The sequence below is a fragment of the Nycticebus coucang genome, chromosome 4, assembly GCF_027406575.1.
Source record: "Nycticebus coucang isolate mNycCou1 chromosome 4, mNycCou1.pri, whole genome shotgun sequence".
In the NCBI taxonomy this organism is placed as follows: Eukaryota; Metazoa; Chordata; class Mammalia; order Primates; family Lorisidae; genus Nycticebus; species Nycticebus coucang.
In genome coordinates this window covers 15,877,723-15,898,201 of record NC_069783.1, presented here as the reverse complement: position 1 = coordinate 15,898,201, position 20,479 = coordinate 15,877,723, and the positions used below count along the sequence as shown (strand labels likewise).

The 20,479-nt window shown below is 34.0% G+C and overlaps 1 protein-coding gene across 1 annotated transcript; it reads left to right on the top strand.

The window, feature by feature from the left end:
• Positions 1-13,675: 13,675 nt before the first annotated feature.
• On the top strand, positions 13,676-20,089 carry RAD51AP2 (RAD51 associated protein 2). The gene is made up of 3 exons (XM_053587213.1): positions 13,676-16,949; positions 17,290-17,382; positions 19,971-20,089. The coding sequence occupies exons 1-3, from the start codon at positions 13,676-13,678 to the stop codon at positions 20,087-20,089; spliced, it is 3,486 nt and encodes a 1,161-aa protein (XP_053443188.1).
• The last annotated feature ends 390 nt before the right edge of the window (positions 20,090-20,479 follow it).

The following is a 20,479-nucleotide window of genomic DNA, read 5'->3' as shown; positions in this document are numbered from 1 at the left end:
AATTGAGTAGAAAGATGCTGAAGGTGAATATCCTCAGATTTATGTTAGTCTTTCTCCTTCAGAGAGAGAATTGTACTCATTGGTGATTAAGGTAATGCTTTTCTTCTGTGGGGTAAACTGGGAGTGGGACAAGTAACAGGCTGTGTCAGCGATTTCTGCCCAGATCCTATGCCTGAAGTTAGAGTAGCATTGAACCCTTTAAATGAGTCTCAAAGATCCCCTCACTCACTAATAGTTATTTTCAAACCAAAGTCATCCTACAAGCTATAATCTATGGCAATTCCCAGCTCCCCACCCAAATTGGTACCCTCAGATGTGAAATTTTATAACAGATTAGCAAATTTTCATAAACAATTTAGAGTATAATGCATTGTTAATTTGTGTAACTCTGGATTTCCTATTTTTTCTAGTCTGCTGTCTTGTTCATCCCCACATATTTCCCACTTTTTCTTCAAGGTCTTGTTTAAGAAGATGTCCTTGATTATCTATTCCAGGGTGATATTCTTTTTTCTTTTCAATTTCCAGTAGTCTTAAGATAAATGAACTATCAATGAAGTATTACCATGACACACACACACACACACACACATATATATTTTGGATTTTAGTATCCTACTATATTGGAAAGTTTCTTAGTGTAGAAGTGGTGTCTTATGTTTCTACTTTGTATTGTTCAAAATTCTTGATTCATAATAGTTTTCGACAATTATTCATTTGATTAATTTCTCTTTATATCTCCTTAGTTTTCATTCTCAGTGAGTTATTTTTCTATTATTTTACTATCTAGAAGAATTAATATTCTACTGGGAATTCAATTGGGGAGATTATGTTTATAGCTTAATATTTTTTCATAATTGATATAGTAGACATGATACATAATTCTCCCCTTATAGCACTCAGAACAATGGAAAACAGTTCTTCTCATACTGATTTTCAAGGGAAAGAAACATTTTGAAGTAGTTTTTTATTATTAGTTGACAAATTAGAACTATATTTATAGGGTACAATGTGATGTTGTGATATATGTATAAAGAGAAAATTTGACATCTAACAGGTGATTATATTTCTTCATATGTGAGATAGGTTGGTACCAGTATGTTGGAATATCTTATAAAAGTATTATAGCTGGGCCTTGTGGCAGGTGCCTGTAGTCCCAGCTACTCAGGAGGGTGAGGTAAGAGAATCGCTTAAGGCCAATTGTTGGAGGTTGCTGTGAGCTGTGATAACATAGCACTCTACCAAGGGTGACATAATGAGACTTCTGTCTCAAAAAAACAAAAAAAGTATTTAGCAAAAAGCAACGTAATGTTTGAGTAGATTTTGATTGGATTGATGAAAGAAAGGAAATTAGACTTGACAGAAAAAATTTCTAAGATTATTTGATTGGGCAACAGTTTTTACAATTGGCAGTAGAGACTGGAACCGTCTTTTGGCAACCAGTGTAATCATTCAAAAGCCAAGAATAATGTTTATTTTCTTTTTTATGTAGTAGTCCTCGTCTCTTTTTGCTACTGACAAATGAAGGCTGTGCTACATTTTATTTTTTTCACTATCTGTTCATTTTATAATTTCCCTTGAACAGATCATAGCTTTTCAAGTTCTTTCAAGATTTAAAGTCTTCTCTTTTTTTATTTCTAAGGAAAATGTTATATATTTTTATGCTTAAGAGTGATTGTTTATATGAAGATAATGTTGAAATCTGCATGCTGCTGATTTAAAGATTATTTGCCACCAATCCATACTCAAACTTACTTTTGGGAAATTATTTCCAAAATCATAAAATTAACACTTCAAGAAGCTGCTGATTAAAAGCATTTTGAGGGTGGTGTGCCCCAGTAAAAATTATACCAGCTTTCAATACAGGCAAAATCAGACTTCATTAAAACAAGGTTTACAATTTTGAAGTTATTTCTTTAAAACCAAGTCAAACATGCCAGTAAAGAGAGATAAGAGGTTTTTGCCATAGAGTGTTAGGAGATTTCTATGCCCACAAAGAATATGTGGTGTCATGTGATAGCATATATAAGTAGCCCTAAGTGTAAATTATATTGTTGTGCCTTTGACAATGTATAGTTAGAACAATAGTGACAACAGTGGGCTGGGAGAGTGAAGTTCTAGGGTTTCTGCCCTTCACAAATATGCCATTTCATTTTAATACACATACGAAAATAAAGTCATCTGTATTTTATTTTTGTATGTGTATTTCATTTTCGTATGTTGCCCCACCCTATAATCCCTAGCCAAAGTTCAGCTTTATTTATGTTTTCACAACTGGCAATAAAAGTCTAGCATTTCTTCAAGGCAGTGTGCTTGAGAATCCAAACTTCTCACTTTTATCCTTAATGTGTACTTTCAGGCAAGCCCAAGTTTTTCTCTCCTCTCTCCTATTAATGATACGTTTATTTCCCTAGTCAACTGGGCTTGAGATCTTGAAATAATCACTAAGTCCTTCTCTTAAAGCAGCTATAACCAAGTGACAGAATTCCTATCTGTTTCTTCTTCCTCATTTCTGTGGTTGATACTTCAATACAGACCTAACGTTTTACATGTAGTATTATTGCCTTGGCTTCTTATCTAGACTAATTTGTGCTAGAGATAATATTCTCTTCCTTCCATTTCATTGTGAATGTGGCTACTATATAAGTTTCCTAAAATGCTGTTTTAAATATATCATTCTCCTGAAACAAACCCATAAATATCATCTTGCCTATGGGATAAAGTTGACATTTTGTTAGCATGGCATTCAAGGTAATGAACACTTTGACCTCAGTCTTTTCTGAGTATCTTCCTTTACCCTCTTACAGGAGCATTCTCTCTCCAACACACTTGTGTGCTCACTATTGACCAAACATATTTGTATCTGTGTCTGTGTTCATGCTGTTGTTCCTGTCTGTCATACTTTCTACTATTCCGCTCAAACCCAAATGATAAGTATTCTCTATGATGCCTTTAGGCCCACTCCAATTTTCAATAACTTAACTCTTTTAAATAAAAAAGGTATGTATTATTTTGGTATAAAATTTACATACAATTTTTAAAAACTTTTATATTGTTATTAAATATTTGTTATTGCTAATGCCTTGTCTTGAGTATCACTTTCTTGTATAGCACATAGTATAATATTGAATACATAATAGGTACTAATATTAGGTAGATCGCATCTTCAGCTCTTCAAGAACAAGGGTGTCCTGCTTTGAAGTCAAGCAAATGTCTCAAGCAATTGCTCCACGTGGAAAGGAGGATAAGGGGCAAGACTACATTTTGGTGTTGCCCCACCCTTAATCCTATTCTAAGCAACTGCTACATATGAGTATGGAGGGAATGCTTTGTCAATCTGGGAATTCCCCTTACCCCCTTCTGATGGGAAAGGAGCTCTTGTATATGCAGATGCAATTTAGGACACCTGTTGATCATTTAGTAACATCCTACACCTCCTGAGAGCCCTCCTCCGGACGGGGTCAATAAAAGAAAAAATCCTAAGAGAGCCAGGGAGTAAGAGAATAAGTCAGTTTCTTGCTACTTCCAGAGACAGACTTGTTCATTTTATAATAAAGAGCCACTGTGTAAGATTGTTCCTGTGGTCCCTCTTTCTTATTAGGCCTGCTGTGATTTTTTTTTCCCTTCTGAGGAGCCAGAGTACCAGGAAAATAGAACCAGGAGGCCTGGACTTCTTCTGCCAAGAGGACACTAAGTACTGAGAATAGGCTGCTCTGACACTAATTCTTATTGACTGTTTCATTGGGTAAAAGCTGGGTTCTCAGAGTGTATACGGGTAAGCCCTTACTAATGAAGGCCTTATTCAACTATGTTTAGTTAAGCCATTAAAACAAACTATAAGTGATAACAACTGAGGCACAAAAAATATCAGGAAGCACAGTCATAAAAATTACCAAGTTATTCTTAGATAAGAATTAATGAACAAATACACATAACAGACATTTTAAAAGCATAATGAATAGCATATTATAAGAAGCAGAGTAATAGATTCATGTCAATAAAGACATTAAATATGTTTGGAAATATCCAGTGGTCTGTATTTTAATCCCTTTCCCTTTTATGTTTAATTTACAGAGAAAATAGTCTGCATGGTAGTTATTTCCTATGGGAAATAAAGCAAGAAAAAAAATTGAGCAATTTGATATACCAAAAAAGTCTGAAATAAGTTGAAATCTGAAGAGTCTGAAAGAAAATCAGCTTTTAGGATGGTCTAAAGATTCTTATTCTAGAATGGTTTAAGAAGTAAATGGTTTACACTATTAACAACTATAAACACTTGCATAGAACTTACTATTATGAGATACTGTTCTATGGCTTTACATGTATTAACTCATAAAAGCCCAGTAGCCACCACACGACGCAGGTATTATTACTATCATCCTACTTTCACAGTTGAGGTAACTGAGGCTCACAGGGTTAAGGAGTTTGCCCCAAAGCACATAGATATAATAAGAGGTGGAATAGGGATTCAAATCCAGACATTTTAATTTCAGAATCCTTGTTTTCTTTCCCCTCTTCCCTGTCTTTCCTCTCCCTTCTTTCCTTTCTTTCTCCTCCCCCTCTCCCGTTTTTTCTTCATTCTTTCTTTCTGGGAGTAGAAATTACAGACAGAAAAGGAAACCATTGATAAAAGTACAAGACAATGAATTATCACAAAGAAAATACACCACTAAGTTAAAGAGTAGAAGACTAAAGCATGAGAACTTTCAGGTACAGAGTCCATATTCTTATGTTCTCGACTACTATTCTATATTGCATCTCAGTAGATTTCCAGACTCCTCACTTTCAAGTTCTTACTATGACTTCAATTTAAATGAACTCAAATTTATAGTGTTCATTCCTGAAAAGCAATAGAGAAAAAACAGTCTAAATTTTGAAGTTGTTTTCTTGCCAGAGTTTACTACATTTTTTATTTAAAAAAAGTGGAAAATTGTTTTGTAATTCTCTTAAACCTCTACCAAATACAGAAAGGGCACATTTTTGAGCAGTGCAGTTATTGTAGTTTTGACTACTGTGATGGAAACACTATGCTTTTCTTGTAGGTCTAAACTAGAGACCAGGGTTGCAGAAAGGGCTAGTGATGCCACATGTGTTCCTCAGATCTTCTATTTCTTAGCCTCCAACGCCAACATGTCCTACAGACATCTGAGATATTTCTTTTGGAATTGAAACTGTCATATTTTGGTTCCACTGCTTGTAAATGTATGGTCATGTTGATTCTTTTTTATCTTTCTCACCATTTACTTTTTCACACATGAGAAAGAGGATTATATATGTACTCTATCTCAGCAATTCAGTCCCAAATACTGTGGTTCTGTCCCTGTTTAGCTACACATTATATTCTAAACCCAGATGTTGCTTTGTTTCAGTATTTTCTTGAAGAAAATATTGTAACTGTAACTAAGCAGCCCATATTGTGAATCTGTGTTTTCCTAGGGTTGCTGTTGAGGTGTGGGCTATGTAACTTTTAAGAAAGTCAGGGGCGGCGCCTGTGGCTCAGTGAGTAGGGCGCCGGACCCATATACCGAGGGTGGCGGGTTCAAACCCGGCCCCGGCCAAACTGCAACAAAAAAATAGCCGGGCGTTGTGGCAGGCGCCTGTGGTCCCAGCTACTCGGGAGGCTGAGGCAGGAGAATCGCCTGGGCCCTGGAGTTGGAGGTTGCTGTGAGCTGTGTGACGCCATGGCACTCTACCAAGGGTGATAAGGTGAGACTCTGTCTCTACAAAAAAAAAAAAAGAAAGTCAGCTTTACATTGTCCAAAGATCATGGATTTAGATTTTGAAAGTTGATATGAAACCATAATTAAGTGGGTGGTTAGCATTACTGGCCTCAGGCAAAGTTGCAAAGTGAAATTTTGCCATTTCCCTTCTTTTCTATTCATGGTAAGTGCTTACTTGATAAGACAACAAACATTATAAGAATTATCCTTTAATAAAATTATGTGATAATTGCAATTAATGGGAATTAATGCCTCTCCCCCCATTTGCCAGTGTTATATTCCCTTCCCTACTTTCTAAGATTCTTGGCTCTCTTTTTGCAAGATATCACAGCTCACAGCTCACAGCTCAAACTCTTGGGCTTAAGTGATTCTCTTACCTCAGCCTCCCAATTAAGCTGGAACTACAGGCGTCCACCAAATACCTAGCTATTTGTTGTTGTTGTTGTAGTTGTCATTGTTGTTTAGCAGGCCCCAGCTGGGTTCGAACCTGCCAGTCCTGGTGTATGTGGCTGGCGCCCTAACCACTGAGCTACGGGTGCCGAACCTTTGAAAGAAATCTTTGAAAATAAGCTCACAGAGGTTATGCCCATGGTTACATTGTAAATTGTTAATCTTCCTCTTTTAAAATCCACTGATGCAGAAAACATGGCAAATTCAGTAATGTAGAATATACCAAACCCATTCATTACAATTAGAGAAATCGTGGGACATATACTACAATCAGGATAGGTGAATTACTCTATTAGAGCCTATATTTAAATTTAATTTTTAAGAACAGTACTCAGTTTCTTCCAGGCCCTCACTTATTTTCATCATAACTGTATAATTCTTCCTGTAGTCAGTCACTTTCCTGATCAATATAATTTTACTTCTACCTCTCTGTTCAATGCTAGAACTTTTTCTCCACGATTACTTTTGTCTCTGAGAAAGTAAAGCTTTATTTTTCTGGACTTCAGGTTAATTTTTGTTTTCTCTTCTGATGTTTCTTAGTTCTTACTTTTTAAGACACAGTTCAATATTCTCCTCTGTAAAGCTTTCCTTGTCTACCTTATCTAAAATTGATTTACTGCCTTTCAAAATTTCTATAGTATTTATTTTTTAATAGTACCTTAAAATATATTACTTATTTTATATCTATTCAATGTAACAATTAAAAATTATTGCCTATTACATTTATTCCATGCTAAATGCTAGAAATACAAAGATAAACAGGTATTTCAAGTCTTAAGGAACTAATAACTTAGTGGAAGAGATAGTACATTACAAGTATAATTATTATACAATTTATAAGGTATTACAATCTGTGTCTGAAATGCTATGGAATATGAATCAATTGTTGATTAGCACAGAAAAGTAAGGGAGTTTTACAGAAAACTATAGGCTTATAGGAGTGAAATGAATGAACGTACCCTTTGAGAATCAGCCTTTGGGCATCATTTCTTTCCAAAAGTCTCCCCTAAACCTCCATACTTGTTTGGCTACCTTTCTTCAGTGTCACATAACTTTACTGAAGCACTTATCCCACAATATTGAAATAAATACTGTATGTCTCTCTCCCTGTTGGTGTAAATTTTTAGCGAGAAAAAAGAACATGTCTTATATTTGAATCCCTAATACCTAACATAGTGCTTTATGTATAATAGATGCTCAGTAGATGTATTCTGAACTGAACAACAGAACAACAAAATGCATGTGTGTTTTGGGAATTGCAAGTAGTTTTATGTGACAGAATGTGAAGGGGAGGAAAGGAGAATGAAATGGCTCGAGATAAAGCTGGAAAATAGCTAGGACTAAGGTGTGAGCAGCCTGATTAAGTAAGCCATATATTGTTAGTTATCTCTTTAATACATATTTCCTCCTAGAACGAATTTTTTAGGGAAAAGGACTAAATATTTCACAATTTAGTATTTATTTCACCGTCAGACACAGTTCCTTGAACACGACATATGTTCAGCAAATCAAAGGAGAGTTAAATCATCAGATGATAGCATCCACTTAAAAGTACTTTGAAGACTAGATTATTATTCAATTGTCAATGATTATTGATTGATAGTAAGCAGTGACTATATTCTGCCCTAGATAGTGATAGAGGAAGCATTCTTTTGATCCACTCTTTTCCCCTGAATGGAAGCTATTTCCATTCTGAAATCACAGAACTACAAGCAAAGTTAAAATACTGAAACAGTTACTTTTTTATTTGTGGTAAATTTTGGACTCACCACTCATAAAAAGGTATCAAATGAGGTGAAAACAAATTAACACTAGTTTTTTTTTTTCTTTTTAAAGTTTTGATATTTGTCCTGGCATCAAATATAGAGTAAATTGAATTGTCTAATACGGACAACTATAGCTTACTTTAGCTACAATCCTGTAGTAGCAATGATTCACATAGCAATGTAGCTGGAATATTGTAAGACAGAGTTGGATGTAATACTATGCTGATAACTGTTGAATAACTTGCTTTCTAGAAAGAAAGAAAAAAGAAAGAAAGAGAAAGTAAGTCTCTGATCTATATCATTTGTTGATATTAGTGATATTAGATGTTGTATTTCCCTTATGGCTCACACCCTAACTACCCACATGAAGTTACCTAAGTGTGTGGCTGGGGGGAGATGCTGATAGTTAGTTTATGTAAATCTTTGGGAGCCAGCTCAGCACACTATAATTTTGATAATAATAACTATCATAATCAAAAAATCTTTAAGGAACACTGATTTATATGTCCAGCACTCTTCTAAGTGCTTTGTATAGTATATTTCATTTAATACACATAGCAACCTATGAGGTAGGTCAACTTTATCATATCCACTTATAAAAATCTTTTTCAGAAAGGCTATACCTATAGGAAAAAGTGTATTATAGATTCAAATTTAATATGATTCAACCCTGCATACCCAACTGCTATTCTAAATTATTTTCTGATAAAAAATTAACTTATGTTTAGCACAGTTTTCATGTTAAATGTATTTTGTTTTAATGTAAATATATATAATGCCTTAGAAATTTTAAATAAAAGATAGTTATATAAATATTTATTAAGTAATCATCCAAAACAAAGTGACTCATCTCAGCAAAAACATTGTACCAAAGGAGAAAGAAATCTAAGTAACTTTTTTTTTTTAATTTGAGTTTCACCATGTCACCCATGGTAGACGGTGGTGTCTCAGCTCACAGCAATCTCAAACTCTTGGGCTTAAGCGATTCTCTTGCCTCAGCCTCCCAAGTGGCTGGGACTACAGGCACCCGCTACAATGCCCAGCTATTTTTTGTTGCAGTTGTCACTGTTTAGCAGGCATGAGCCGGGTTCAAACCTGTCACTCTCGGTGTATGTGGCTGGCATCATAACCACTGTGCTACAGGCGCTGAGCCAGAAATCTAAGTAACTTTATATGATTAAAAAAGCAGACATTTTGTTGTCTCAAAATCTTGAAAAGATTCCTTCAAAAGATTAATGAGATAGAACTCAGTATTATTTTTAAAAGAGGTGTTATTTGCAATCACATGAATTCCAGTAGACTACAATACAAATTTTTATTTCAGTGAAAGTCTTTTAATTGTTGATGAAAATTAATACAATATCAAATGTATGTTGTAAGTAGTTTAAAATTTCCCACCTAATTTTCTAATGCTTAGGGCTTAGGAAAAAGTCATTCCTTTCTGACTAGCTAAGCATGCAAAAATATAATAGTGCATTAAGGAGTTCAGAAGTAAAAAAGAATGATCAACATAAAGCTGTGGTTACAAGCTGATTGTCATTGTTGGAGCCACTGCAGGACAGTGTAAGTAAGATTTATAACTATTCTTAGGTAAATGAACTAGCATATGGTTAAGACAGAAACCATGGAAGGGCCTTAAGTGATGATGAGATATTTAAGGGATGACCAGAAGTTTAGTGTGCAGGAAAGCAAGTCTTTCTATGGTATCTTGGAGTGAAATATTAAAAAAAACACTTTGAAGTGATACTATGAAGAAATTTACATGCTAAATTAAAGAATTTGTATTTTATTCTGTAAGTATCAAAGTCAAAAGAAGTTACTAAGTAAGAAAGTAACATAATGATTAATTTTTTAAAAGAAGAAAACTCAGGCAATAGTTTCAGGCAGAAAGAAGTTGAGGAGAAAGACTGGTATAATCATGATCAGTTTATTACAATAGTCACAGAAATATGATGGGGCTTTAAAATAATGCAGAAATATTATAGATAAAGAAGAGAGTATTTATTTTAGTATTTTTATTCATTTTTTGATGCAGAATCAATAAGATTTGATGAATGTCTACATAGAGATTTGGGCAAATCAGTAAACAAAAAAAAAAAAAAAGAAAGTTAAGAATAAACTCTAAGAATTTGTGGTTTAAGAGAAATGGGTAGATAACTATGCATAATGGAAATTGTGAATAAGGCAGTGTTTTATATTTTAAAGCATCTGCATGTACATTGTCATATTTAAGATGATAGTTGTTTTATAAAGGACCATTATTGCTCTGCTGAAAGATTAATCACATATGTGAATAGGTTCAGTACAATAGTTTTCTTAATTACTTCCTAATTTGTGCTTATCATTGATTAAAAAGTACTATTTGTGTTATTTGTAGCCATATTTATTTTAAATAGCTTTAGAAAATGATGATGTTCTCCTCTCTGCTGTGTTTGGCTTAAATATTTTTGGTAGTGGTTCTTATTAACTATTTAAAATATATTTTGTTATCTTTCATTAGTAAACAAAGTTTTAGATTTAGCATATTTATTCACTTCTTACATGATTTATTAAAAGTAGTGAAAGAGAAAAATTGCAATGTCACAGTTTAGGTCCTACCATGAAGCTTAAGTATTGTGAAGGTAAGGGGTTGGACCATACCTATGGTGCATTTTACAGGGTGCATATCAAATCTACTAAGTGTAGAATATTAATGTCTTAACACAATAATTAAGAAAGTGCAGTGAAGGCTATGTTAATGTTTGATGTAAGTATTTCAAATTGTATATAAAACCAACACATCAAATTGTATATAAAACCAACACACCATACCCCATAAATGCATTAATGTACACAGCTGTGATTTAATAAAATAAAAAATTAAAAAAAAAACCCTAATATTTAAAGCCAAATTTTGGCTGTTATGGTGATGTAGCTCAGCAGAGTTTTCATGTTAAATGTATTTTAACATGATTATAAAAGCAAGCCTTCACTTTAACATATAGAACCAAAGCAAAAAAAAAAAAATAATAATAATAAAATAAAATAGAACCTAAAGCACTTTTAAGACATCACAAAATCCTTTTGGATTGGTAAATGTATAATAACTGTAAAGCCATTTAATTTATTTTCATTAATGGGAGTGACTGGGGATAGAAAAATGAATAAATTATTGTCCTGATTAATAGAATGTAGTGGAGGAGATGCATAGACAATTCAATACAATAAGATGTTTTAAGTTAGAAATAAATTTCTGTAGGAACATAGATGAGTACGCAAGTAATTCTGTCCAGGGATTGGATAAATCAGCGAGGAGATAGAGAAGCTTTTGCAGTTAAAGTAACTTTTGGGTAAAATTTTTTTAATAGGAATCTGCCTGCTGGAGAAAGGGAAGAACATGGAGAACATACAAGGAATATCAAGAAAATAAACATTCTGATGTAGGAAGATTATAAAAAAAAATAGTGAAGCTGAAAAATATAGGTAGGTGATACTTGTGACGGTGTAGCATTGCCATGCTAAGGACATTAGGCATTAGGTGTTCCTAAAGTACTGAGCGAGTGTCTAACTTTAATAAGAGATTGTGCCATATTGTCAGTATGAGGTTTATCTCATGAATCAATTCATTTTTTCATTCATTCAGGTTTGAACTACAATAAGACATCAAACTAAATCAGATAGCTGCCACCCATAAAGCTCAGTTTACTGTTCTTAAGAAAAATAAATGCTTTTAAAGAAAGGGCAGGTAAAGTGATATTCAAAAATGTGACACTTGAAATAGGCTTTGAAATGTGGGTGAAATTTAAACAAGTCTCCTTTATATTTTGATTATCACGAGTTGAAAATACAACTTTCTGCATTTGTCACTTACCATTTTCAAGGTAAGTATTTTTTTTTTTAAAAAATAAAGGCTAAAACATTTAACTAGTAGTTTTAAGAGTTACCATTTGAAATAGCAATGACCAGGCCACTAGCATAATATTTAAATAAGTAAATTCAAGAAAAGACTCCATTTTTGGTCTTAATTGCTGTTAAGTTTCTTCAGGATAAAACCCCCCTAACTTTATACATGTTTGTACACCTAACAGTGTCTGGAACATACTTCTCAAACAATGGTAGAATTAAATGTAATACTTCTGGGTTTTATTTGATCTTAATTGTTAAACAACGCATAGTTATTAAATAGTGGTGTGATGGCAAATTACCAAGCTGAAGGAATAATCAAACAAGTTACAGATCAATCTAGAAGAGAAATCACAAACAATGGCATTTTTTACAGCTTAAAAAGAAAAAAAAAAACTTGCTCCTAATATCACACTTGTGCACCCATTATATTCCCCAAGCTCCTTGTATACAAGTCAGTCCTTATTGGCTGTCCACAAACACAGAACAGATTGCATTAGAATGGAATGCAGGTTTGTGGAAAATCCGGGATAAAAAAGCAACGGAGTATAAGATGTATGGAAGCAGCCCTGGGAGAACTCCTGACGTGTAAACTGAACCACTGCCACGTTCTTTACTTTGCAGTGTTGATGAAGTGCTCGCGCTGGAGGGCTTTCTACAAAGTTAGCTAAACATTTCTCCAGAGGAATTAACAAGCTAAAGTAACCACGCTACGTCTAAGAGTGTTTAAAAGACACGAGGTAGATAAACACCTTATTCCCTACAGTGTTTGCCATTCATTTATTGCTCTATAGCTCCCAGGAGTTCAGAAATCAGGATTCCCATCGCACATTTTTGTAGTTCTTATAAAATTTAACATAAAACCTAACCATTTGGAAACCCCCCAGGGGAGTGAGCTTTTTGGATTACCGAGCAGTAATTACACGTTTCTTAACAAACATGGATATAATAATAAACATTTTGAAAATCACTCCCTTCGTTATGATTATAGAGTTCACCAAAATCAGACTCGACTGGAAATCAAAGAAATGAAAGCAGAGGAAAAAGAAGAAACAGCATATAAAAAATTCGTTCTTAGGTGTGACCAGAAGTGTATTATTATTGATGTTTACTCTGAATGGAGTAGTTAACATATAATTTTTATCTCTAAATAATCTTATCCACAATATTCGGAAAGAAATCCGCACAGCATGTATGAAAATTATTGTTTTTACAGTTTTAAATGAAGAATAGTCACTCTCGGGAGAATAACTTCCACGCCCTCCTCCCTCAGACGTTCTGATGGTAGGTACCAGAGACCTCCTCAGTTCAGACGAACTCCCATCAGTGAGGTGGAGCATGACGTTAAGGGCTCCCGGGAAGACGAGAAAGTGTTTCCAGACCCTACGCAGCGAACCTCACACTCTCACTGGACTGTTCGCTCGCCCGCCGCGGGGAAGCTGCTCCTGAGGAAAACTTAGAATTTTAGAATTTTGAAAATAAAGTGGTTTCCATTCGCCAAAGAGAGATTCTGACATTTCCTCTTAATTCTGAGAGAGGGAACAAAGTATTTACTTCAGCTACTGCCCTGACATTCGAAACAGAAGCTAAAAATAGGCAAAGAACAGCCCAGGGCGCTCCACGCCTTGAGGGAGAGACGACTCGGACGCGCGGGGGTGGATGGGGGTGGGGCGGGGCGGGGCTGAGGCCGGGGCTGCAGAGGGGCGGGAGCGGGGCGGGGCCATCTGTGAGTCAGGGGCGGAGGCCAGGCTTGGAGGGGCGTGTCAGGGGCGTGACCGAGCGGGGGCGGAGTCTCTTCGCGCCTGGTTAAGAGACCAGACACCAGACCGGACCTTGGACAGATCCCGGCTGTTAGCTGTCATGTCGCTCCCGCAGCCCACGCCGCGTGATGCGGCTCTCGGGGAGCCTGCCTCTGCCCTACCCACTGCTGAGGACCCGGATTCCGAAGGACCCAGCCCCAAGAGGCTTTGTCTTGAGGAACAGGGCGGTGACTCAGAGGCGGAGTGGCAGCTGCCTTTGGTGCCTCGCTTGTCTGAGGGGGGAAAAGTCTGGGAGTTAGTGTCCAGACCCTTGACGGTGCTCCTTGTTTCGAGGAATGCTTTTTTTGATAACTCCACAGATTCGTGTGCGGAGAAATCAGTCAGTAGGGAGCAGATACATACTCCGGGGTGCCAAAAACGCAAATCCCAACTGAACACGTGTTTGCAGTTTCTCCCCTCCCAAAGTTTTGATTCTGATTTAAGGGCCTCAGATAGGGCTTCTGAACGAGAACTTCATGACAGAGAGATTTTGAGGGGCCACTGTGGTGACAGATCTAAGGCAAAAGTTGGTCAGCGTCTACCCAACACCTCCGTACACGATACACAAGGAGTTAAACCCGAGGACGGAAAACAGCTTTCGGTCCACGGAAGAGACAATGTTCAAAAAGATAATAATTACATAAGACATACAGAAAATCCATTTTTAGATGTTACCTTTTACAAGGAAACTAAATCAACATTTCATGAACTTAAGAACAGATGTAAAACTGACAGTGTTACGCCATCAAATAAAAATGAAAATAACATTTCATCATCCGTACTAAAAATATCAAAATCTCAAAAGCATCCCAGCTTCAAAATTGCTAAACCCAGCTATTTTAGAGATAGCAGCACAATAAGTGTCCCTGAGTTTCCAACAGATTTAAATAGCAAAATGTCCTCTGTCTATTTAAAGGAAACAGCAAAGAAAAAGAATGACAAAAATGAGGCATATGTTAGGGATTTCACAAACATTTACTGTTCCCAAAATAGACCTGATGTTAAGAAGCGAAAGTTACAGGATGATAAAAAAATTGTAGATGCAGAAAATATTTTTTCTGAATGTTACGAAAGTAACCACCCATCATTCGGAAGCCAAAATACTTGTGTGAGAAAAAAAGACTTGATCAGTTCAAAATACTATAACTCCAGTAGTATTAAGTGTGATGTAAGAGATTTTAACAAGAATTTCATTTTAACACCAGAACATACGAATTGGGAAGAAGGAGAAACATGCCTGGACAGTTACATACCTACCAAGCTGGAAAAATCTCAAAGCCGGGACTGTAACATTAGACATATTTTGAGACAAAATAGGGAAAATTGTTGGTTTACAAATAATTATAAGAGTAAATGTGAAAATTTAAAAAAAACTAGAGATAAATTGAATTTGCTACCATTATTAGAAACAGACCTTGCAAGCAACAAAGATTTTCACTGTATGAAAGTCATGAATGTACGAGAAAGAAAATCAAAGCCTTTCCTACTGGGACTGCTGGGTAATAAAAAAGCTGTAATAAAAATTATTTGGTCAAATGGTAAAGGAGAAAATGATGACATGCTGACGATGAGATATAATATGCACAAAAACTTTCATTTAAGCAACATTTTTGAAAGTTTCATTACAGAAATATATCATTTCTATAAAAGTATTTTAGGATATCAAAAAGATAATAGTGTTTTAACCTGGTATAAAATTTTGAAGTGCAAAAAGCTAATTGGTGTTCAAAGTTTAATAATCAGAAATATGAATGTCAATATAGAGAATGGCATTTTAAGCAAATATTCAGGCACCAGTTTTTCAGAACCTTTAAATATCATATTGAAAACCAACATCATGGTTTTTTTGCTCAATAACTTTGAGTTTTTAACAAGAATCGAAAATGATTTTGAATTAGAAAAGAAATGCATTTTCAAATGGATAGTATATTTAAATGATCCAAAAAATAGTTCAGTGGAAAATCAAACTGCATATCCAGTAAAGATTTTAACTTCTGCCAGACTATTAGAAGATAATATGAAATCTATGCTAAAGGAAAGAAAGCTATTTGACACTGGACAAATTTTTGAAGGGTCTAAGAAAAATAAAATCAATTCCTTTAATATTATAGCTAAAAATATTCATTTTCCAAATTTTGAAACATATGGAAAAATTCCTCTTTTAATGGATTTTGATGATATAGAAGAAATTTCTCTGATAAAAGAAATTACTGATGGTACTATGATGTGTTCAGAGCAACCTATAAATGTGGAAAATTGGGCTCATTGTAGTTCTGACAATGTTAAAATACATCTTAGGTCTGGTCCTCACATTATGCAGAACAACCATGGATATTTTAATGAAAAAAGTTGTGAAGTAAATATGCACAACCAAGACTTAGATATTGAAAGAAAACAGAAATATAATAAGTTCAGAAACTATAATTCTAAGTGCATATTTGAAGATTTCTACAATGTTAGGCAACAGCTTACACCAGCAAGCAATGACATAACACATAGTGAACAGACTAATACAATGACAATACCTCAGATGCTAAATTTTGAGAATTTGCTAAGTGAAATAGAGGAAAAAAAATATGACTTACTTTTGAAGGATGAAGTAAAAGTCACAGCACAAAGTTTAACGAATAGTTACCCTATTCACAAAGATGTTAAGATAAAAAAGGAAGAGAAAGATAGTTTTTTTCAGATGGATGGCATGTTTTCTTTACAATCAGTTTCATTAACAAAAAAGAAAATAAATATGGAAGAAGCTAAATATGATATTCAAAATTACATAGCTGACAGAAATGAATATGATAGTATTTTGGAAGAAAGTGGGTTAGCTAATTTAAAGCATTGTCATCTGAAGAATAACTCTACATTGTATGTTAATCATCAGTTTGAAACTAGTTTGAGTGAAGGCAACAATGAATGTTTACAGGATTTAACTGCTAAATGTTTATCAACAGAAGCTCAGACAATAGTAAATGATTTTGAGTTGAAGAGTAAATTTGATTTAGTACTTGCAGAACTTCACATGTTTCATGAAATTAGTAAGGAAAATGAAATTTTAAGCACTGTGGAAACAAATAATGTGCAAGAATATTACTGTGGAGAAAATGATGCTGAGAAGGTAAAAATACAGATAGAAAAGAATTTGAAAATGGTTGCAGTCAACAAAATAAGTGCATTTTCCTCACTCTATGACACTACAGCAGGTCCTAATATGGATAAAAGACACCAAAGTTTATTTAAATGGAAAAATTCTCCCAATAATGGAGAACAGGAAGTTCTTGATGAGTATTGTTGTTCAAGAACATCAGAAGAATTAATGCATTCTGCTTCTGAGGAAGGTATGAAATCCATTTCAAAATGTTTTTTCTTATGCCAAAAAACCCTCTTTTTCTGTATAGGCCAAATATATAATTTTGACATGAAAGAAGAGATAAAGTATAAAATGAAATTTATGGATGCACACTATTTCCTCACAAAGGTTTATTCAAGCATTAAATGATATATTGATATTGAAGGAAACAAGTTATTAAAGTTTTAAAAGGGGCTTTGAAAACTACTTAATTCCTCTAAATATTAGGACCCAACTGAAGGAAATACTTTTGAAAAAAATAATATATTTTTAACATTTTTATATAAAAGTTAATTTTTATTATAGTTAATATCACTTCCTTTTTTCAGATTGTGAAAAAACTTCTTGTGAAAAAACTAAAAGAAATGCATTTTCCCCTGATGAATTTAAAGAAAAAGATTCTAATTATTTGTTGAGAAGAGGTAAGATTTTTAGTTATTTTCTAGAATATCTACTAAGATGATGAATGCATTCTTGTATTTTTAGTATGGGGGAAAAATACACTTTAGGTTGTTAGAAAATAAGTGCATTGTTTTAGTATTTTTAAAAACAATTTATTGATAAAATTCAATAATTAAAAATTGGTTAAAAATTAAAATGCTATTTAGAATATTTCTTGGGAACACACTCTATAAAATTGTGTTCAAATACAGTAGAACTCTGTAAGTTGACCACCCAAGGGTCAATTAAAGTACTAAACTGGTCAACCTATAGAGGTGGTCAACATAAGGAATGAGGCCTGTAGTACTGATACGCACATGTGATGCATGTCTGCTCTATGAAATTCGGGGCAACTTAAGGAGGTAGTCAATGTAAGGAGGTGGCTAGCTATGGAGGTTCAACTGTATTTGCATTGCATATGGAAATAACTATGTGATAAAGACAGATATTTTATATGCCTGATATATACATCTAATGCATGCAACATTAATTGGCAAAACCAAAAAAGGCATTTATCTAAGTTGGATTTCCATTGATGAGATATCACTACCCATTATGTATTTATTATCAATGCTCTCTACACTTTTTATTGATATGAGGCTGCTAATATACACATATTATTTTTTAAATTTAAAAGCATTATTATAATTGAGGCATGTTAATATGATTTTTGACTATGGCACATTTATTTTTTTGAGTACATTAATGAATAAAACCAAGGAAAGATTAAATTAATGACCTTATCCTTTGCCTAAGAGGTCTACAATAGCAGAATAAAACATAGTGTGTTTAACATCCATTCAGCTTGTGGTACTAAGGGTTTGGAATAGGGGAAGGATTAAAATTAGGAAATTAAGTTAAGTTATAGTCTGATCAATAATTTCTGACCTTACACAATAACATTAGATCTAAAAAAGGTAATGTTGTAGGTGAAATATTTTTCCTGGTTTCTCATCATCTGTAGAAGGCTGTCTCTGATACCTTTATTGTCACCTCAGAACTGTACCTTTTCCTTTTTTTTAGCTTATGATGAAATATCAAAAATTTATTGATTCCCTTGGAAAAACAAGAGCTCACAGGTAGTCTTCTCTTCTGAATAAAGGAAATAGTTGATGGAACCAATACTCCATGAACTAACACAGTGTCCAACTGGTGGCCTACAGGCTGCATGCAGATTATTTGAGGACCATTTTGTTATTTGTGGTGTTGGATGTAGCAAAAAATGTGCACAGACTTATTTATTTTTTTGCTTGTCAGCTTTTGTTAGTGTTCGTGTAACGTGTGGCCCAATACAATTTTTATTCTTCCAATGTGTGGCAGAAAAGAAAAAAAGGTTTGGACACCATTGCAGGGTGGCAAGAATTAGGTTGGAAAGTATTGGGTTTTTCTAGGATAGAAAAAAAGGAAGAAATTTGGTTTATGAATATATTTTGATATAGAATAATGAGAGTAAAGGAGCACACACTATGTTGTCATCATAATTGTAATTGTCATAATAAAATGGGTATGTGAAGAAAATTTAAATAAAGTATATATACAAATTGGAAAATGAATATTACATTTGTTCGAAATATCTAACCCATAAAAATGTGATTCTACCTTCACAAGTTAAAGTGACTTATTGTTGTGAAATATGAAAAATAATATGTGAGGTCAGCCAGAATTATTTGTTTATTTAGCACTGTTACCATGGTCATCTTGGATTCACTTTCAAAGCACATAAAGGTTGAATGATCTTCCTGAGGCTTGTTAAAATCAATAATGTAAGGGAAAAGTTGGGAGATAGTGGGATAAGAGTTTAAGAAGAATGGAAGTAAAGCTTGCCCAAGCTGGGTGGGTGCCAAACTTATTTGGTGTAATTAAAAAAAAAACATCAGAAAGATCCCAGTTGTTCTGAAATGTTTTGATACCTACTTACCTGTCAATCATGATGCCTCCTCTCTTAAAGTTTCTGTCACTAAATGTCTTCAGTATGTCCCCTCTCTTGTCTCTCTCTACACAGTTCCTATTTGTCTGTTTAACTGATTTAGTAATAGATGTGCCTCCATGAAATGCTTTGAACCTTTTTGAAAACAATGTATGTGATGTTAAATAAAAACTTCAAAATAAAAGCCCTCCACCCATGCATAAAAGATGGCATATATTTAGGCTCTAGCATTGACAGTAATCTCTATTAGAAAATAGACAGTTAACAATATGGCATAGTTGTTTAGCTAATAATGGGAAAATGACATGTTTAAAGCTACAACTTCAAGTTGACTTTAAGACTTACATAGTTTTGTTATTGCTGTTGTTAAATTAGACTGCCCAACTGGACTGCTGATTTTAGTTACTGTTTTGCATTGGGCAAGATATTTTACTATTCTATGCTTAGGTTTCTATATTTTAAAACCCAGGAGAGGATTAAATAACTTAATGCATTTAAAGCTCTTACTACAGTGCTTAGCACATAAATACTCAGTAAATATTTAGAAAATATTGTTAATATGGTTAGATGTATAGATTTTTAGGTGTAGAAATTACTGATAATTCTACTCCTTTATGTACTTTTTCTGTCTTACATTTTTAGGCGGTCACTGTTCACATGGCATTTCAAGAATACAACCTCTTAAGACATGCAGTCGACCAATCAGGATTGGCTTGTCAAGAAAAGCAAAGCTTAAACAACTTCATCCCTATCTGAAATAAATGTTATAAGAATATAAAAGTTTTTTAATGTTCATATTTCAAAATATTTCACAACATCTTTAAATAAATACTTGCTTCCAGCCTGGGAATTTTGGACTTTCTTTATTGAAACTTTGGAGAGGTATTTGTTATGTGTGTAAATTATTACCTTTAAAAGTTATAAAGTATTTAATTGATTTTTTAAATCATAAAAGCAATATATAATGAAGCCTTTTTATAATCTGATAAAATGTCTATTATTTTTCATGATGTATGTATATGATCCTTTTGTGAAGAAGACTGATGCCTTTTATTTTTGAAAAGGGACTGTGACTTATAAAAAGGTAATAAACCACTGTTCTAACCCACTACTTTCTGTTTTTCAGGCGAAAAAAATACACATGTAGGGAG